The sequence below is a fragment of the Castanea sativa genome, chromosome 9 (genome assembly GCF_040712315.1).
Source record: "Castanea sativa cultivar Marrone di Chiusa Pesio chromosome 9, ASM4071231v1".
Lineage (NCBI taxonomy): Eukaryota > Viridiplantae > Streptophyta > Magnoliopsida > Fagales > Fagaceae > Castanea > Castanea sativa.
In genome coordinates this window covers 34,152,167-34,170,278 of record NC_134021.1, presented here as the reverse complement: position 1 = coordinate 34,170,278, position 18,112 = coordinate 34,152,167, and the positions used below count along the sequence as shown (strand labels likewise).

The 18,112-nt window shown below is 34.0% G+C and overlaps 2 protein-coding genes and 1 long non-coding RNA gene across 3 annotated transcripts; all 3 read left to right on the top strand.

The window, feature by feature from the left end:
* The first annotated feature begins 1,496 nt into the window (after window positions 1-1,496).
* On the top strand, window positions 1,497-4,913 carry LOC142611392 (uncharacterized). Its single transcript, XR_012840027.1, has 3 exons — window positions 1,497-1,730; window positions 2,559-2,704; window positions 4,832-4,913. It is a non-coding gene; the product is annotated as an uncharacterized LOC142611392 (long non-coding RNA).
* Window positions 4,914-10,223: 5,310 nt separating this feature from the next.
* On the top strand, window positions 10,224-12,898 carry LOC142609084 (uncharacterized). The gene is made up of 4 exons (XM_075780717.1): window positions 10,224-11,754; window positions 11,857-11,953; window positions 12,052-12,139; window positions 12,236-12,898. Exons 1-4 carry the CDS (start codon window positions 10,224-10,226, stop codon window positions 12,896-12,898), a joined length of 2,379 nt encoding a protein of 792 aa, XP_075636832.1.
* A 745-nt stretch (window positions 12,899-13,643) lies between these two features.
* On the top strand, window positions 13,644-15,172 carry LOC142609083 (uncharacterized). Its single transcript, XM_075780716.1, has 4 exons — window positions 13,644-13,802; window positions 13,898-13,990; window positions 14,426-14,527; window positions 14,605-15,172. Exons 1-4 carry the CDS (start codon window positions 13,644-13,646, stop codon window positions 15,040-15,042), a joined length of 792 nt encoding a protein of 263 aa, XP_075636831.1. The 3' UTR covers window positions 15,043-15,172.
* The last annotated feature ends 2,940 nt before the right edge of the window (window positions 15,173-18,112 follow it).

Sequence of the window (18,112 nt, the reverse complement as noted above, 5' to 3'; positions counted from 1 at the left end):
CTATGTCCATGTTATGTAATATCTTCTAGATTTCATCCTTGAGAACTTTTGTTCATATTCATTGTTCATAAATGAATAAATCGTCTAGATTTATCTTGGTATGGGGGCGGGAAAAATCGGATCCAAACATCACATATTAAGTCTAAGACTATCTGCTTTTGAGACAATGGGCCAAGTCACATCAATCTGCACAAACAAGACAGACATCCTTACAAAAAATGAAAAGAAAATAATAGAGTTTAAGCTTGGAAAGGACGCTATAAAGGATGACACTTCTTTGGATATGGCAGGTGACCTTCTTAAACTACTACTACAACAAGCTGTTGGTTTAAACAAAATTGGTACAGTTCACAAGCCACAAGTTGCATCACTTCTTACATTCTTCACCATGATCTACATAGATTCAAAACCCAGAAGACTAGGACCCTTTTCCTCCTCAACCCCATGTCAAACTCAACCTCTTGCCCGCCCCCAAGGATAAATGTTATGTTAATGGAAAATTATATTGATGCAACAATTATTGATTAGTGAATGATATGATTTGATAAAATGGTATTTTTTTTGTTCCTAAGTTATTTGTTCTCATTTTTCTTTTCTTTTTGAAAATTTAATTATGCAGTGTAGTACCCATCTCCAACTTTTTTATATTTATTTTCCTCTCTTTCTATTTCAAAATTTAGTAATCAAATATTTTCTTTTAAATTTTATTGATTCTCAAATATTCTATGTTCTAATTCTTTTATTCATTGTGGTTCATTAGTTGGTTAACTCAGAATGGCGTCTCCATTATGTGGGCAGCAACAAATTATATGGTTTCCCCATTATTTGAAGGTGAGCCCATAATCTGTATTAACTTAGAATCTCTTCGTATGAGAATGTGTCTGCTTCTTGGTATTAAAAGTTTGTTAAATATGTTTTACAGGTTCACCTTTGCTAAATATTTATTAAATATGTTGAATCATTTCAAGCTCAACCAACATTGAAACATCTTACTTTTTTTTCATTTCATTATACCATTGATCTACTTGATTTTCTTATTTTTACCTTAGTTTATGAAGACCTTTAACATGTAGACCAATTGAACCAAGTTATCAGAAAATGGGATGTGCTTAGGTGAAGAAATTTGATTGGTTAGCATCTCAATGTTTGATTATTCTGCTATGGACGCATCAAGCCACTACAACAAAGTGTAGTTATTTCAACCCTTTTTTATCGATGGTTTACTAAAATCTGTCGATACAACCTATAAATAAAAATGTAGAGAGCTTTATTACTAAGCTTTATTTCAAATGTTATTTGGTCCCTCAAAATAAGTTAAAGCACCCTTGAAATAAATGGGAAAAAAAAAACTCACCAATTTTTTCAGCCAACAACCCTTGGTAAAATATTACAAATTTTTCAGCCCTTGAAAAAAGCTCACAACAAAATTTTCAACCCTTGCAAAAAGCCCACAACTAAATTTAAAACTATACCCGTATTATATAAATTTAAAACAAATTAAATAAACAAAACAAAGAGCTTATAACTACTTTCACTCTCAGAGCATAGAAATCGCAGATATTCCAATGGCTAAGTTCTCAGAGCATAGCTCGTCGATCATGGAGATCTCATAGAGCTCGACGATCATCGATTTTGTACGAGTTCATCTCCATTTTGTGACTCTTCATCTCTCTGCCGAGTTCATCTCCATCGATTTTGCTCGACGATCACCGTTTCTCAGCTCCGATTAGGTACGAATCACAAACCCTAATTTCGTCTTTGATTTTTTTGTTTTTTGGTTTACCCACACTTTTTCATCAATTTCCCCATGATTTCGTTTCACATTTCTCAGAAAACGGAGCGCATCATCGATTTCCCTATAGAAAGCTGTGTAGCACCATCAGGTAATGATATTCCAGCAAACTCACTGTGCACTGTGCACTGTTTCTCACTCTCTGCCGCTTTTGCTTTTCGAAATTCACTTTCCATTTCCAAACAATCCGTGTTTTACTTGTAATGCGATTGATCTAGGGTTTCATTTCTCACTAAAAATTTTTGTGTGTGATGATGTGTAATGCGTAATCTGTTTAAATAATGGCGTATAGTTCTCTCTCTCTGTTCGTTTTGAATGTGTTCTTTGTGATTTCGTGTTTGGTAGGTCAGAAACTGTTGGAAAAATTTAAGGAAAATGTATATTTCTGTTTATTGAAACTGTTTCTCACTCTTTGGCAAACACATTTTGGTAGACGTTTTGGCTTTTTTGGTGTTTGGTTGGTGAGAAAGTTAGGGAAAATTAAAATGGAAACGGAAATGATAATTTTATTGTTTTTCATGTTTTCTCTACAAAGTATGGTTTGATTTCTTGTGTAAAAACTTGTTTGGACACAAAGAAAATTGAGATAAATGTGGGGAAAGTAAATTTTAGGTCACAGGGTTTCTCTGTTTCATAAACAAAAACAAAAATTCTTAGATTCAAAATTCAAATCCCTTTCTTGCACTACATTTTCTCGGCATCCAAACAGCTCTTACTCTCCCTCTCTTTCTCTCTAATGATTTTGATTTTTTGGATTGAAACGCAGGTGCTGGAGCTGGCAGGAAACGCGGCACATGACAACAAGAAGACCAGGATCAACCCGCGGCACGTGCTGCTGGCCGTGAGGAACGACGAGGAGCTCGGAAAGCTTCTCCAGGGCGTGACCATTGCAAGCGGTGGTGTTCTTCCAAGGTTGTGAAATGGGTATTTGTTTATTTAATGTGGTGGTTCCATTGTTGGACCAAATGTGGTTGAATCATGAATGGTGTTTTTTTATAGTTATATTTATGCATAGCTGGTCTGTCCACTTTGACTTGCTTGGTTGACTGGGCGACTAATCGATGCAGATGGGGTAATGGGTAGAGTGAGATAAAGGTAAGGAATCATGAAAAATAAAAGTAAAGAGAAAGTCTCAATTATTTTGGCAAGACTCTGGGTGCCACTAATCTGTTGGTTCTTATATGGTAATATAAAACAAATGGTCAGATTCTGTTTCATGGAAAAATCAGCACTCGAATTAGCAATTATGTAATTTGTAGGACTTGAAAAACCCGAAAGGCCAAAGAAACTAAAACGCCGTGGGCTTAAGGGTTTTATTAATGATTTTTTGATTCCCCTTTTTCTCTGAAGAGCAATGGAGCACCAACATCAAGAAATTTTGAGCATAAATATCAGTGGTAGTCTAAACTATGAATGCTTAGTTGGCCTGACTGTCTCCTTTAGCATTTATATAATTGAATAGTTGAACTAAGTGTTTACTTGGTCTGATCAATGTTAGAACTTAGAAATTGCGAGGAGAGATCTCTAGTGCTAATCTAATGTTGTGTCGCCTGAATTGCAAATTAAATGAATGAGCAAAAGTAGAACTGTAAGATTGTTTTACTAAATACCAGTGACCTTCTTAGTGGCCACTTATTGACAAGTATTTCATAAATCAAGCTATTAAATTTATTTACTAAAAGTTAAATGAAACTTTGACAATGTAAAATGTGGCTAAATTAATGCGTTTGATTTTGCAGTCTGGTGATGGTTGAGCTTGTTTTGTTTACTATAGCTATCATTGTGATATTTTAGATTGTATTGAAACCTTTGATTCCATGCTAGTTGAAATACTATTGGCTACATTTCTCTTCCAATTTGCTGAAAACTCTGCATATGATTAGTATGGAAAGATACAATACAACTGAACAAGTGAAATGTGTTATGTTGGGATTTGAATTGACAAGTTCATCTGGATGCGCGAGACTGTGTCTGGAAAGATTTGTAGGATTCTTCTTTGTCTTCTGCTTCATTGAACCGTTGGCAACAGTTTGAAAGATGCAATTGCAAAGTAGATGAGTAGTTTACAGTCATCTTATGGGAAGCATGAACATGTAAATGGACAAGGGTAGTCCTTTGGGTTTTATCATTTCTAACCTCCTAAGTTTTATTTTTTCTCAATTAATGGTGTGTTTGGATAGAGGGAGAGTAGAATAGAGTTGATTTAAAATAGATTAATTTTAAATTAAATCTGCTCTACTTTATTCTTTTATTTTTCTCAATTCAAACAGGCCATAAGTTTTCTATTAACCATCCGTTAGTTACTGTTGTTATTATTTTTTGTTACTCTTTTGTCACTTTTCACTTGTAGCTGTTTCTCAAAAAAAAAAAAAAAAAAAAAAACTTTGCACCTACAACTTTTGCATCAACTTGGTTCTATGTCTAAGCCTAAATTGGGTCCAATTTCTATATAGTAAGAAAACAACCAAATCCACTTTGTTGGCTTTGAAAACCTTGCTAGCACTTATCATTAACCCATCAAAAAATTTCATACCCACAAGAAAACCCAACTCCCTAAGCCAAACTGAAAACCTAGTCGCCATTATCAAAGTATCAAAGCACCTAAATCAACACCCATCACACACCACTGTCACTGTCACCAAGTCCCCCTAACATATATATAACATTCATGTTTTAAATTATCTTCATGTTTTACTTGTAATTAGTTATATATTGCTAATTGTTACAAATAGAGTCCAATTTAGTAACGATCGGAAAAATGTGTGTGTGTGTGTATTATTTTCATGGTGAGAACCCTGTTTTCTCTAAGCCTCATGAGCATAGGTCTCTAACCCTGTTTTCGTTTTTTTGTGTTTTTACTATTCATGGCTTTGAGCTTCGCTAGCTAGCTAAGCTGAGCTAATTCCTCCTGAAAATTAGGGTTCTTAGCTATTCATTTTTTATCTGTACTAGGGTTTTTGTTTCTGAGCTGATTTGTTAGTTTCTTGCGCTCTAGTTTTTTTTTTTTTTTTTTTTATTCCAATTTGTCTAATTCTGTAGGTCTTCCATTGTTACCTTCTTCTTAGCTCTCAGCTCGATCGGACGCCAAATCTGAGTTTTTCAATCTGTGTCTAATTCAGGTAATTTTTTTTTTTTTCATTTCGATACCCTTTTGGTGGAATTGGATTTGTAAAATGCTAAAATGATATATTGGGCAATTTATATTGAGAGTTCGGATCTTTGAACTTGTTAACTTCTTTGTTTGTATTATATGATCTTAAATAAATCAGAGTGCAATTCACTTTTTTCTGACTTCATTTATTGTGTAATTAAAGATGGGAGTTTAGTTTGTTTAATAAAATTGAATTCTAATAAGGAGTATCTTGGTTTTTTTTTTCATGATTTTTGAAGATGGGTTTGTTTTTGTTTTGGGTTTTGCAGATTTTTTCTTTCTTTCTTTTGCAGTTTGTGATGCCATCATTGATTCGTATTAGAATTGTTAGCTTAATTACTCATGATGAATGCTTGCTGAGTTGTTAATCTGCATTAGTTTTTAATGTTGCTGTTATGGCCTTCTCTTTGCCAAAAAATGGGAGTTTGGGTTGTTGAACAAAATTGACTTCTACTAAGGGGTATGTTGGTTTTTTTCATGATTTTTGGAGATGGGTTTGTTTTTGTTTTGGGTTTTACAGATTTAAAAAAAAAAAATTATTATTATTATTATTATTATTATTATTATTATTTTAATTTTTTGTGGTTCATTATGCCATCATTGATTCAATAATAGAATCTTAACTTTAATTACTCAGAATGAATGCTTGTTGAGTTATTACTCTGCATTAGTCTTTAATATTACTGTTTTGACTTTCTCTTTTCCAAAAAAATGGGAATTTAGGTTGTTGAACAAAATTGACTTCTACTATGGAGTATGTTGGATTTTCCAAGGTTTTGGAGATGGTTTTGTATTTGTTTTAGGTTTTACAGATTTTTTTTTCTTTCTTTTGTGGTTCATGATGCCATCATTGATTCATATTAGAATTGTTAGCTCATAATGAATGTTTGCTGAGTGATCATTCTGCATTAGCTTTTTATGTTACAGTTTTGACCTTCTCTTTGCCAAAAAAAAGGGAGTTTAGGTTGTTGAACAAAATTGACTTCTACTAAGAATTATGTTGGTTTTTTCATGATTTTGGAGATGAGTTTGTTGTTGTGTTGGGTTTTAGAGATCTTTTTCTTACTTTTGTGGTTTGTGATGCCATAATTGATTCGTATAACATCTTGCATAACCAGGAGTTGCCATCCTTGTCCGCCTCCAACATGCCACATCCAAAGCACTCCCCTCAACTTGATAACTTGGTCCTTCTTTAACAAGTAATTTCTTATGTCCAAAGCACTATACCTAATTTCTTATGTCCATCTACCTTGAATATGCATCCCACATGGGTGGTACCAATTGTGTAAATATGTTTTATACAATTATTGCTGCTGGTCCTCTAGGTGACGAGCATTAGTGGGAATTTGCCAACAACTTGATGAAACCAGGGCTTAGAAGATTAGGAACACAGCACAACAATATGTTAACAGCACATATCTCACAGCTTCATGTTTTCGATCCACAAAAATTGCTGTAAACCCCAGACATACTCATAAAAAATGCTGAGAATGATTCCCAGCCTTTTCTTCTTGACAGATCATGACCATATGGTCACATTCCTGAATTTACAAAGAGTGGCTGCAATAACAAGAATAACATAAGAAAAAAAAGCAAGCATCTGTGTAGGATCTCTCCATCCAAACTGAGACCCAATTATTAATGGAATTTGATTCAATAAATTCAAATCTGATAGTGAGATCTGGTCCAAACTAAAAGGCTATGGCATTTCTAATGAAATGGTACAGATCAGCATAGCTTATTGGAATAGTCAAGTTCGTTTCTTTCATTCTAATCAGTTCTTATAATGAACCTATGATAACTTATTTCACACCAAAAGTGCTTTGGAACCAATGAAAAACTTTGACACCATGTGGCAGTTATGATACCTACTTTCTTGGCTACCTCATGTTCTTTTTCCATGTAGTAGTCTTTTTTTCTAATGAAACTTTATCTTACCTATAAACAAAGAGTTTGGTGTGGGGAAGCCAAAAGAAGTTACAGTAATAGTTATGCATAGAGAAATGTTTAGAGGGGACAGAGATGGGGAGGATATATGGGATTCATGGGAAGCCACATTAGCTCTGTCAGGTGGGGTTCGGTTATGATAATCTTAATCCTATTAAGGTCCAATAGCGTCGATTAGTGGGCTACTTTGTTTTACTATAGACAAATAGGAGGTGCTGCTCGATCAAAGAAGAAACAAAAAGAAAGGAAAAAGAGAAAAATCTTGTAGTTAATAAATTTAGAGATATCGAAAGCCCAATCTTGGCGCTCTGACTTTGTGGTTGATAGACTCTTCTCCTCTCAAAATAGGACCAACGTATGATTTTAAAAGTAAATGTCCATACCATAAGATGCCAGTTTTCAGATAAATTATAATTAATTTAGTCATTACCGACAAGAGCATTGTAACTAAACTATTCTCAGTGTTTCTAAAAAAGACTTCTAGGATTCGAATCCCTCACATCCCAACTATCAAATAATTAAAACAAAATAAAACTCAGTCATTAAGAGAGGGTTCTAATTCAGTGTTGACATCATGGCAGGCTAGCTTTCCACTATACATTAGTTGACATTTGTTGCTTTCCTTTATTCAGTAGTTGACATTTGTTGGTGAGTCAGACGAAAAGCCGTCGTAACAAGAGGCCTGCTGGGTCCAAAGTCCACTCATTAACTTGGCCATTCACTTTTGTAGTTGTTATGATCTCTCTGGCTAGCATGCTAAGCAACCAACAAGCCAAAAGAAGGAAGAGTTCTCTGTTTTGCAAAATTATTTCTGCTGCTCCTCGAAATCATAAATTTGGATTGTGGAATCATAAAATGGATACTGTTAGTTATGGATTTGGGCTGGGCTGGGCTCCAGGTTTGGGTAGTGCTGATTGGGAGGGAGGGGGGGGGGGGGTAGGCTTAACGGTTCATTACTGTTTTATATCTGTTCTTGTAGTAATTTTGTTTTTTCATATTGCTGAATCTCTTGTACCATTACTTGATATCTAATAATTAAAAAATAAAAATAAAAAAGAAAGAAAGAAAGAAAGAGGCCAAATTTGAGAATTTTCCTTTTTTATTAATCCATTAGATTTTTGTTTGAAAAAAAAAAACCATTAAATTAGTGGATTTATTTAATGATTTCTGTGGAAGATAAATTCCAAAGAATTGACACGTCTCATTAATGCATTAGACAGACATGTGGCAGTGAAAAATGAATTAAAATAAAATGGTGCGGTATTACTCACTAGACTTGGCGAGAGAAGATTTTGATTAGTTTGAAGTTTGAAGCTTGAAGCTTGAAGCTTTCCTTGTGTTGTTTGGGATGATTTTGGGTATAATAAAAGTTGCAAATGGCTAGCCTATATTTGAATGCTCTAGGCTGGGGCCCTCAGTAGTCAGTATTGAGTAACAGTAAGTGCCTCAGCTCAATATTGATCAAGCTGGATGTGGGAACTGAATCCTGAATTTTAGCTGATTAGCTCTACTAGTTAGGTGGTCTTCACATTGAAAAATATATAAAGAAAAGTATAAAAAAGTAGAGAAGGAAAAGTACCTACCGTTTGTTGAGATTGAACTATAGTTAATATTCATGAATTACTTTAATGCCCGTACTTTTCTTCTTTCTTAACAGTGTAGTAATGTATTATAGCTCAATCAGAGAACTTTAGCACTTTTGTTTCTCAAAATGACAAAAAAAAAAAAAAAAAACTTTAGCACTTTTTCCTTTTTTTCTTTTTTAAATGCAAACCTTAGCACTTAAGCATATTAAATAATCCTAGTAATTGCCTTGTGGTTGTGTTCAAAGTGTAAATTCAGCCAATCACATTATGCCAATCACATTATGCTCATGTTGTTATTTTTATGAATTTCATTGTAATTTACATTATTTCATTAATAAGGGTTTTTATATTTTTATCATTCCATAAATATAAAAATATTATGTTAATATGAGATAATTGTTAAATGCTACTCGTACATATGGCCAACCTTGATTAGTTTGTCGAGGCTCCCTCTTTACTAATATCCAATGTCAATATATGATCTACATTTATTCCTCATTTGATCACCTTAAGGGTCTACCATTATAATAAACTTTCATCTGAGTAGGAGCCACATTAGAGTCCTTCCATAGTATCCCATATGCCTTTTGGGATATGATTTTACAAATTCTCTTTTGTAACACACAACTGAAATTATGACCTTTTTTATTTCAAAATCGTAGAAACAGTCACTTGCACCTTGCTTCATTTATAGTGAGGACATTTTGTTTATACAAATGAATATGAATTGGATGCCTCCTCTAGTTGACAATAAGCTTTTATCTATGGTATTATATAATGTCTCAAACTTTACATTGAAATATTCTTTTATGCAGGCTTTTCCATTGGATTTAGTACTCTTTTCCGGTTGAGGACAACTTAAGGTGTGTCTCTCATTGAAGATTTTTAAAAACTTTTAATTCAACTTTAGATGGAACGGAATTGGGTAAAGCTCAGGAATAGAGCTCTTCCCGAGTATAGACAAGGAATTAAAGACTTCCTTGATTTTGCATTTGAGCATACAACAATGGGGGATAAAATTTATTGTCCATGTAAAAAATGCAATAACTACTTTGCAAAGACCAGAGATGATGTTGAGGCTGATTTGCTTACTATTGGTATTCTCCCAAGTTATACTCGTTGGTTTAGACATGGTGAGGAGAGACATTTTCAAACATGTGATAGTGTGGATAGTGATGATGAGTCAGATGGGGATGGCTTGAGTGAGATGGTAGAAGATTATTGTGCAGCCTTTAATGCAGCCAGTAATGTAGTTGGAGATTCGAGTGGCAATGGTACTCCTGAAGAGCTTAATGATGATGCAGCTAACTTTTTTCTAAAACTAGGGGATAACGAGCAGAAACTTTTTCAAGATTGCAAGTATACAAAACTGTCTTTCATTGTGAAGTTACTTCATATTAAATGCCTTAGTGGTTGGACAAACAAATCGTTTACTCTATTGCTTCAATTGTTGAATGATGCGCTTTCTAAAGTTATTGTAGAGTTGCCAAATTCATTATATGAGGCAAAGAAGATGATTCGGGATTTGGGTCTTGATTATGTGAAGATAGATGCTTGTGAAAGTAATTGTATGTTGTATTGGAAGGAAAATTCCAACAGAAGTGAGTGTCAAGTTTGAGGCCTCTCAAGATGGAAATCAAGTGAAGGCAGCGTAAGGGGTAAAAAAGTCTCTCACAAGGTATTGCGTTATTTCCCAATAACACCAAGGCTCAAGAGGTTTTTCTTGTCAAAAAAGACAGCCTCCTACATGACTTGGCATCATGATAAGCGTGTTGATGATGGTCTATTAAGACATCCAGCTTACTCTAAAGCATGGAAAATTTTTGATGAGATACACGAGTCATTTTCTTTTGAGAAGCGCAATGTTAGGTTGGGTTTAGCAAGTGATGGGTTTAATCCATATGGAAACATGAGCACCACTCATAGCACATGGCCCATTGTCCTTGTTCCGTATAATTTAACACCGTGGATGTGTATGAAGCAATCTTATTTTATGCTAGCATTGCTCATTCCAGGACCGAAAGGTCCGGGAATTAAAATTGATATTTATTTGCAACCATTAATTGATGAGCTGAACAAATTATGGGAAGTTGGTGTTACTACTTTTGACTCCTCTAGAAATCAAAATTTCAATATGCGTGCAGCAGTTTTATGGACAATTAATGACTTCCCAGCATATAGGATTCTTTCTGGTTGGAATACAATGGGTGCTTTGGCATGTCCTTCTTGTCATAATGAAACAAGTTCTTCCTATTTGCAAAATGGAAGAAAGTTTTGTTTCATGGGGCATCGACGCTTCTTGCCAATCAAGCATAGATGGAGATTGGAATCTAAGAAATTTGATGGTAAGAAAGAGATTGGTTTATCCCCTAAACAACTATCTGGAGATGATGTGCTTAGTCAATTATGTGATCTTGAATTCTTGATATTTAGGAACGGTGCGAAGAAGAGAAAACATGATGAGTTAAATGAAAAAGATAATTGGTTGAAGAAGAGTATATTTTTCAAATTACCATATTGGAGAACTTTATTATTGAGAAATAATTTAGATGTTATGCACATTGAGAAGAATGTGTGTGATAGTATAATCGGGACATTGATGAGTACTAAGAAAAAAACAAAAGATAACTTGAATTCTCGTCTTGATCTAAAAGCCATGGGCATTAGGGAGGAACTGCATCCAATATCGTGTGGGGAATATTTAAAGCTCCCATCTACATGTTATACTTTATCTATCGACGAGCAAAGAGATTTTTGTGGATTCTTAAAGGAGGTAAAGTTTCCTGATGGTTATTCCTCAAACATTGCTAGATGTGTGAATCTAAAAGACCGTAAGATATCTGGACTTAAGAGCCATGATTGCCATATCTTATTAGAGACCTTACTTCCTTTAGCAATTGATGGATTGTTGCCAGAAGAAGTGTCTGCAAAAGTGTCTAAACCACTAATTGTGCTGAGTAATTTCTTTAAAGCACTTTGCTCAAAGGTGCTAAGTGTGGATGACTTGGAGAAAATGGAATCTCAAATTTCAATAGCACTTTGTCAATTGGAAATGATATTCCCACCATCATTTTTTGATGTTATGATGCATTTACCTATTCACCTAGCTGGTGAAGCTATGATTGCTGGACCTGTCCAATATAGGTGGATGTACTCGATAGAAAGATACTTGCAAACACTAAAGAATTATGTTCGTAATCCTGCCTATCCAGAGGGTTCTATTGCAGAAGGGTATTTGATAGATGAATGCTTGACATTTTGCTCAAGATACTTTCATGGTATTGAGACTCGATTTAATTGAGTTGAACGAAATTGGGATGGAAATCGTTTACAGCCATATGAAGGATTGCCCATTTTTTCTCCAAGTGGTCATGCTTTAGGTAGGGGATATGTCTCACGTCAACTTAGTCAAGAAGAGTGGATGCAAGCACATTTATATGTCTTGAAAAACTGCGATGAAGTGCTCCCATATATTGAGTAAGTTGAAATGTAGTTAATATTAATTTCTCATAGAGTTCACTTTCTTCTTAAACTTCTAAGTTTTTTACAATGTAATTGCATCTTTTGTTATCTAGGGAGCACAAGTACATGATTCAACAAGCAAGTGTTAAGAATGTAGAGAATCAACATAAAAAACAGTTTCGAGAGTGGTTTGAAAGTCACGTAAGTTCTATCTATATGGAAATTATTATAATTGTTCTATATGCTTAATTTGAGTAAATTATAATGATGTATTGATTTTGAACTTGTTTTGAATAGATTACTCAATTATATGGTGAAAGGAAAGTGAGCAAGCAACTCTTTGATTTGGCTCGTGGACCATTAGAAAAAGCTGTATGTTATAATGGGTATATTGTCAATGGTTTTAGATTTCGAAAAAATGAAGTCGATTGTAGCAGAAGAACTCAAGGTTATGGAGTCTTGGTAAAAGGAGATGCAAGTACGGGCAATTGTGATTATTACGGTGTTTTAATTGATATCATTGAGTTACACTACATGGGAGGCAATAAGATTGCAATGTTTAAATGTGAATGGAGGGATGTTGACCATTGTGGTAGAGGAATTATGGTTGACAAGTATGGCCGAACTCTTGTGAATGTAACACGTTCATTAAAGAGTAATGAACCTTTCGTGTTAGCATGCCAAGCCGAGCAAGTATTTTATGTGAAAAGCATAAGGAATCCTCAGTGGCATTTTGTTATAAAAACAGAACCTCGAAATTATTACAATATGCCATCTCCAAAGGAGGAAAATGATGATGATGAAGAAGATGATGATCAAGAGCCATACCAACATAATGATTCACATGGGCATCAAATGGGTTTCACAAGTACTGATGATCAAGATGATGCTATTATTTCATTAGATAGGGTGGACATACCTAGCAGACTTGTGGATATGGATGATGTTGATATGAATTAATGAGATTAAACATTTCAAAATGATTGTAATTTATTTACTTGAAAGTTATGTTCTTGACTTATCTAGATAGTTACATGTTCATTTGTTTTATATCGTGTATTTATGTATATGTTTCATTTATATGGTAATATGCGTGTATTGACTAAACTAATTAAATATGCATATGATAAATAGTGCTAACATATATTGGATTGATCAAAGTAAGGGGATTCTATTAATGGCAAACGAAGGTAGCAAAGGAGGAGTTGGCACAAGTGGTGCTAATGGAAGTAGAAATAATCTGACTCATCAAGGTAAGTTTCAAATTATGCTTTCAAGTTCTTTAATACTGTATTGAAGATACTATTCTAGTAAGTTGAGATGATCTTTATTTTTATTTTTCTCCCCATAGGGAAGAAGAAAGGGCGTGGGCCTACTCGGAATCTTAAACTGGCCAAAGAGTTCAAGAGAGGGGAAAGATATGAGATTGGTTGGTTGAATGGAAGACCTGTAGGGCCTCATTCTCGTGATTTAATAAATGAATGTACAACACTTGTTAGGGCACAACAAAATGTACCTCTAAAGTTCACAGATTGGAAAAAAGTACCATACATCAACAAGAGGAAGCTTTTTGATAAAGTATTGGTAAGTAGTATAATAAAATCTAGTAGCAGCTTCTATGATTTTTTTATTTGTGTATTTATGTTTAATTCTATTTTAGGAGTATTTAAAAGTTGAGGGTCGAGAGCAAGAGGTTTGGCGACAAATGGGTAGCTCTTACTCAAATTATCGTGACTCCCTAAAAAAAAAGTGGTTTAAGCCATATGGTGAAGCAATTGAAGAGGCACGAGCAAATGTTTCACCCGGACTCGAGAAGGATGATTGGAATTGTCTCGTGGATTTGTGGAGCCAGAAAGATTATATGGTACTATTACAAAGAATTTTTTATCGAATTTATTCTTAACTATTGTCTTGTGGATTTGTTGGTTTATGGGACTGACTTATCATTCTTAAATGTAGGACTTGTGTTTGAAAAACAAGGAAGATCGGGACAAAAACGATATTATTCACACTTCTGGTTCAAAAAGTTTCCAACAACGTAGAGCGGAAGAGGTATATCTAAGCAAAATGCTTACTATCCACAATTCAAAATATAATTGTTAGTTTCATATATGGGGTGTGATTGTTGTTACTTTCATTAGTTAGCAAAGCCATTTTTATATAGTTATATTTAGTTTTTCTAGATTTTGTTGCGTTGAATGTGCATGGGTTGTCGGATGGGCGGTACATATAAAAGTATGCTTCATAGGCTCGATCGATTCTTAAAGGGTAAATTTATTTTAGTATCGGATCATGTTTTTGATGTAACGTTTGAGAGTATATTTTTCTTGGTAGCTTTTGATTGAAATGCAATATTTTTTATGGTTAATGTTATATTTGCTTCATCTTCAAATTATTGTATGATGCCTTGGGGTTTGTTATCTTATTAAGCTTCAACCTTTATCCGGTTTTATTTCTCACTATTCTATTTGTTTTTTCAAATGGTAGAAAGAGAAGACAGGTCATAGCCCTAATAGAATTGAATTATTTGACATCACTCATGTGCAAGCTAATGGGCAAGCAGTAAATGAATCAACACAAGATGCATTGGTATGAAATTTTCTAATTATATTAATATAGATAGTATATTTTTATGTGGTTTTGTTGCAAGTTACTTTTCTTTTTAGGTGGCATTGAGGAATCTTACTACTCAAGTGAATGAGGGGGCATTGCAAATATCTCAAGATCAAATGTTTGTGGAGGTGTTTGGACCTGAGTGTCATGGACGAGTTCGTGGCTATGGGGCTGGAGTCACTCCTACCATGTTATGGGGTTCCTCCTCATCTAGAATGTATGATCTTGAGAAGCGACTCCAAGAATCTGAACAAAAACTCTTAGAATCTGAACACAAACGAATAGAGGCTGATGCAGAGTTGAAAGGAGAAGTAAAGCACCTCAAAAGCATGCTCGAACAACAAGCTATTCAAATGGTGGAACAAAGAAGACATTTTGAGGAACAACAAGCTAGTCAAATGGCTGAACAAAGAGCACATTATGACAATATGATGATGCGGATGTTCAGTTATATCACCTCGCAATCAGCCCAATCTAGTAGTGATCACTAAGGTATGAAGATTAACTCAAGCTAGTGACTGTTTTAGTACTATTGGATAAATTTGGATTGACTTGTTGAGTTGTTTACACTGAGTTGTTATCTTTGTCGAAAAAATATTTGGAGTTTGAATTTGAAATTCCATTTTTGTACATAATATCTACGTCTCCATTTTTTGAGACACAATTTAGGGGTCTCACTAAAATATTTATATTTATATTTAAATTAATCACCTTTTTTTATCCAAGCTCCAATGAGTGCTCAAATTATTATCGGTTCCCTCTATTGGGTCCAGTAAATCCTTGTTGAAATGGAGCGGTTGGTTAAGGCTATGCCAGGACACCATCATATTTAACCTTCTAATTTTCCAGGCATGTGTTTATATTTATATACAGTTGAAAAAACATTCCATTGGAGGTACTAAAATTTACTAGAATGCTATTTCAACATTACCCAAATTGCTGAAGGCTGAAAGGAAAGTAACAGGTGTGAGCTTTATCTAGTAATGCGGGATTTAAGTTTCAGTTGGGAGGCCCTTGATCTCTAGCTCCAATGACACCTCCTCTTCCTAGAAGAATGAGGTAGAGACTGAGGTTATGAGTTAAAGAACCACTGTGTGTTTTTGTGTTAATTTCCAAAGAAAAAAATTCAGGTTAGAAGAATAATTTTTTTTCGAAGTTTTGGGCTTGGTTTAAATGTTTTGCGTAAAATATTTCTTCTGCCTATTCCAATCGCATAATTTTGTCTTCAATGGTGAAAAGTTTCCATGTAGCAGGTATACAGTATCTATCCAAAATTATCATGTAAGTTTTCACACAAACTTGACACAATTTTGCAGTCAATCTTATCTTACAGAGATGTGTGACTGCTCGAGTTACTTGTTACAAGGTCATTGTGTCATATATCTCATCTTTTGTGTCTTCTTTGTTTAATAAGTATCTTTGACACATTAATGTACTTAACCTACCCTTAGTCTGAGATCTTTTTGTCTTTCTTGGCCTTCTCAATCTTCCATCTCAGATTTTATTTTCATATAAGTGATCATTATGTTCTGTTAGATAATAGTTGCTCCACAAAAGAGTTCTGCTTGTACATACTCTAATACAACTTTTTTTTTTTTTTTGTGTGTTTTCAGTGCCTCAGATTGGAGATATGCGAGAGAGCAGTTTGTAAAGAAGCTCCCTGATAAAGTAATTGTGCACCATGAGTTCTCCTTGTCACATGTGATTCCTGCTTTACCTGCACGTTAAAGCTTTCTTAATAATCTTATAGGATGCTAATTAGATATCTGAGTATTTTCAACTAATCATACGTAGTTGATAGAATACTGAAGAGAATAGCTTTTCATTTCAATTTTGTTCTTTGGGATGACTTTTTACTTTCAGATTGACATAGATGCATTTATAATCTTCTACAAGCAGATGTGGCTGATTTTACTCCACTTTTTATCTGACTATGTTGATAAAGTTCTCCCTGTTTAACTGGAATTTGTTGAACAAGAGTTTCAAAATCATGGTGTATTTTTTAAATTCTCATTGTTTTCCTACTTTATAGAGTTATACGCAAATATATATGCTTTTAGCAACTTTACCAAATGCTTTAGGATTGTGAATCGATTTGCATATACATGTAGTGACCTGGCATCATCAAGGCTTCCCTGCTGCACTTATATGCTGTACCATGCATTATGCCACAAAATTTGCATGAGGGACAATTTAGGGGTCTCATTTTCAAGGCCATACTTATGATATTGTATCTGCCTTTCAGGTTCCCAGTTCCCAGTTCCCAGTGATGATTTCTTGTGGTTCTCCATTGTTGCTGCATAGTGGACTTTCAAATCATTGAGGGATTTGTGTTGTTTTTGATTTTGCTAAACTGATAAGTGATAGGCCTAGACCTGTGTGTTTGCTAAACTGATAATTCACCACCACTTGCTACCATGTCTAACTTTTCTTCCCGTTGTTCTATTATCTTTTACTATGATTTATGCTTTTTCAATATGGTAGTTTCAACATGAATGTATATATATATATATATATATATATATATATATAGTGCATGATTGTGGTTTTTTTTTAAAAATAAAATAAAATCTTATTTTGAGGGTCAAGAGACCCCTTAAATAACCTTATTTATCAAAGGTTGTAAGTATAAATCTTTTAAACCTTGGTAAAAGGTTATTTAAGGGTCTCTTGACCCTCAAAATAAGATTAGAGCACTTGTTTTGAGGGGCACGAAGGCTCTCGAAATTTCTTTTTCGACGGTATATGTTTCAAAGGTTATCAAGGGTTGGTTAGACTCTTAAAATAACTTCTTTCAAGGTTTTTTAATACTTTTTTTAGGGTTTTTGACCCTTGAAAAAAGTCTAATTTGTTGTAGTGAGCCTAGACTATAGGATTTGAGTTGGAAGATAATACTTAAGCTCTATAAACCGTATCTTTTGTTTATTTTTCCGTAATGATTATGTCAAATAAGATTAAATTACTATATTTGCTAGATGTTTAATGAAAGGCCTCCAGTTTTATTTTTAATTCTCATTTAATCTGTCTTCCTTTGTTTCTATACAGATAAAAATCTCCTGCGGTGGAGCTTAATGCTCTATAAAACATTGAAAGAGAATCACAAGCAACATATCCAATTAGTGCTTCCTAAGTCCAACATAATTTTTTGATTTTTTTAGCTCATAGTGCTGCCCTTATTGAACTTCAAGTGAATTGGTGCTTCCTTTTTGTTTTATTGAAGTCATTTGCAATTTTTGGAGTTGAGGATAAATGTTATATTGAGTCATTGCCATTTTCATGAAACTTAAGCCATTTTGGGTATTTGGGCTAGCTTGGTTTTGGTTATCTATCTATTATTGATGAGGCCGAGGGCAACGGCTATACAATATGATACTTAAATTTATTTGGTTAAATAACTCACTTTTCCATCTTTTACGAATTACCTACAATGAGTTGGGAAAGGTTATTTCTAAATTTAAGCTATGTATATGGATAGTGTATCTAATGTAGAAAATATTTGTATATAAATCCTTCGATTAATTTACAAAAAAGTTACTTTTTAATTTCTATATCTTAAATTAT

Coding starts and splice junctions, on each gene's coding strand:
- LOC142609084 (XM_075780717.1), top strand. CDS start 10,224: ATGACTTGGCATCATGATAAGCGTGTTGATGATGGTCTATTAAGACAT. Junction 11,755..11,856: donor TTGCTCAAGATACTTTCATG/GTATTGAGACTC, acceptor GTCATGCTTTAG/GTAGGGGATATGTCTCACGT. Junction 11,954..12,051: donor GAAGTGCTCCCATATATTGA/GTAAGTTGAAAT, acceptor TTTGTTATCTAG/GGAGCACAAGTACATGATTC.
- LOC142609083 (XM_075780716.1), top strand. CDS start 13,644: ATGGGTAGCTCTTACTCAAATTATCGTGACTCCCTAAAAAAAAAGTGG. Junction 13,991..14,425: donor AACAACGTAGAGCGGAAGAG/GTATATCTAAGC, acceptor TTCAAATGGTAG/AAAGAGAAGACAGGTCATAG. Junction 14,528..14,604: donor AATCAACACAAGATGCATTG/GTATGAAATTTT, acceptor TTTTCTTTTTAG/GTGGCATTGAGGAATCTTAC.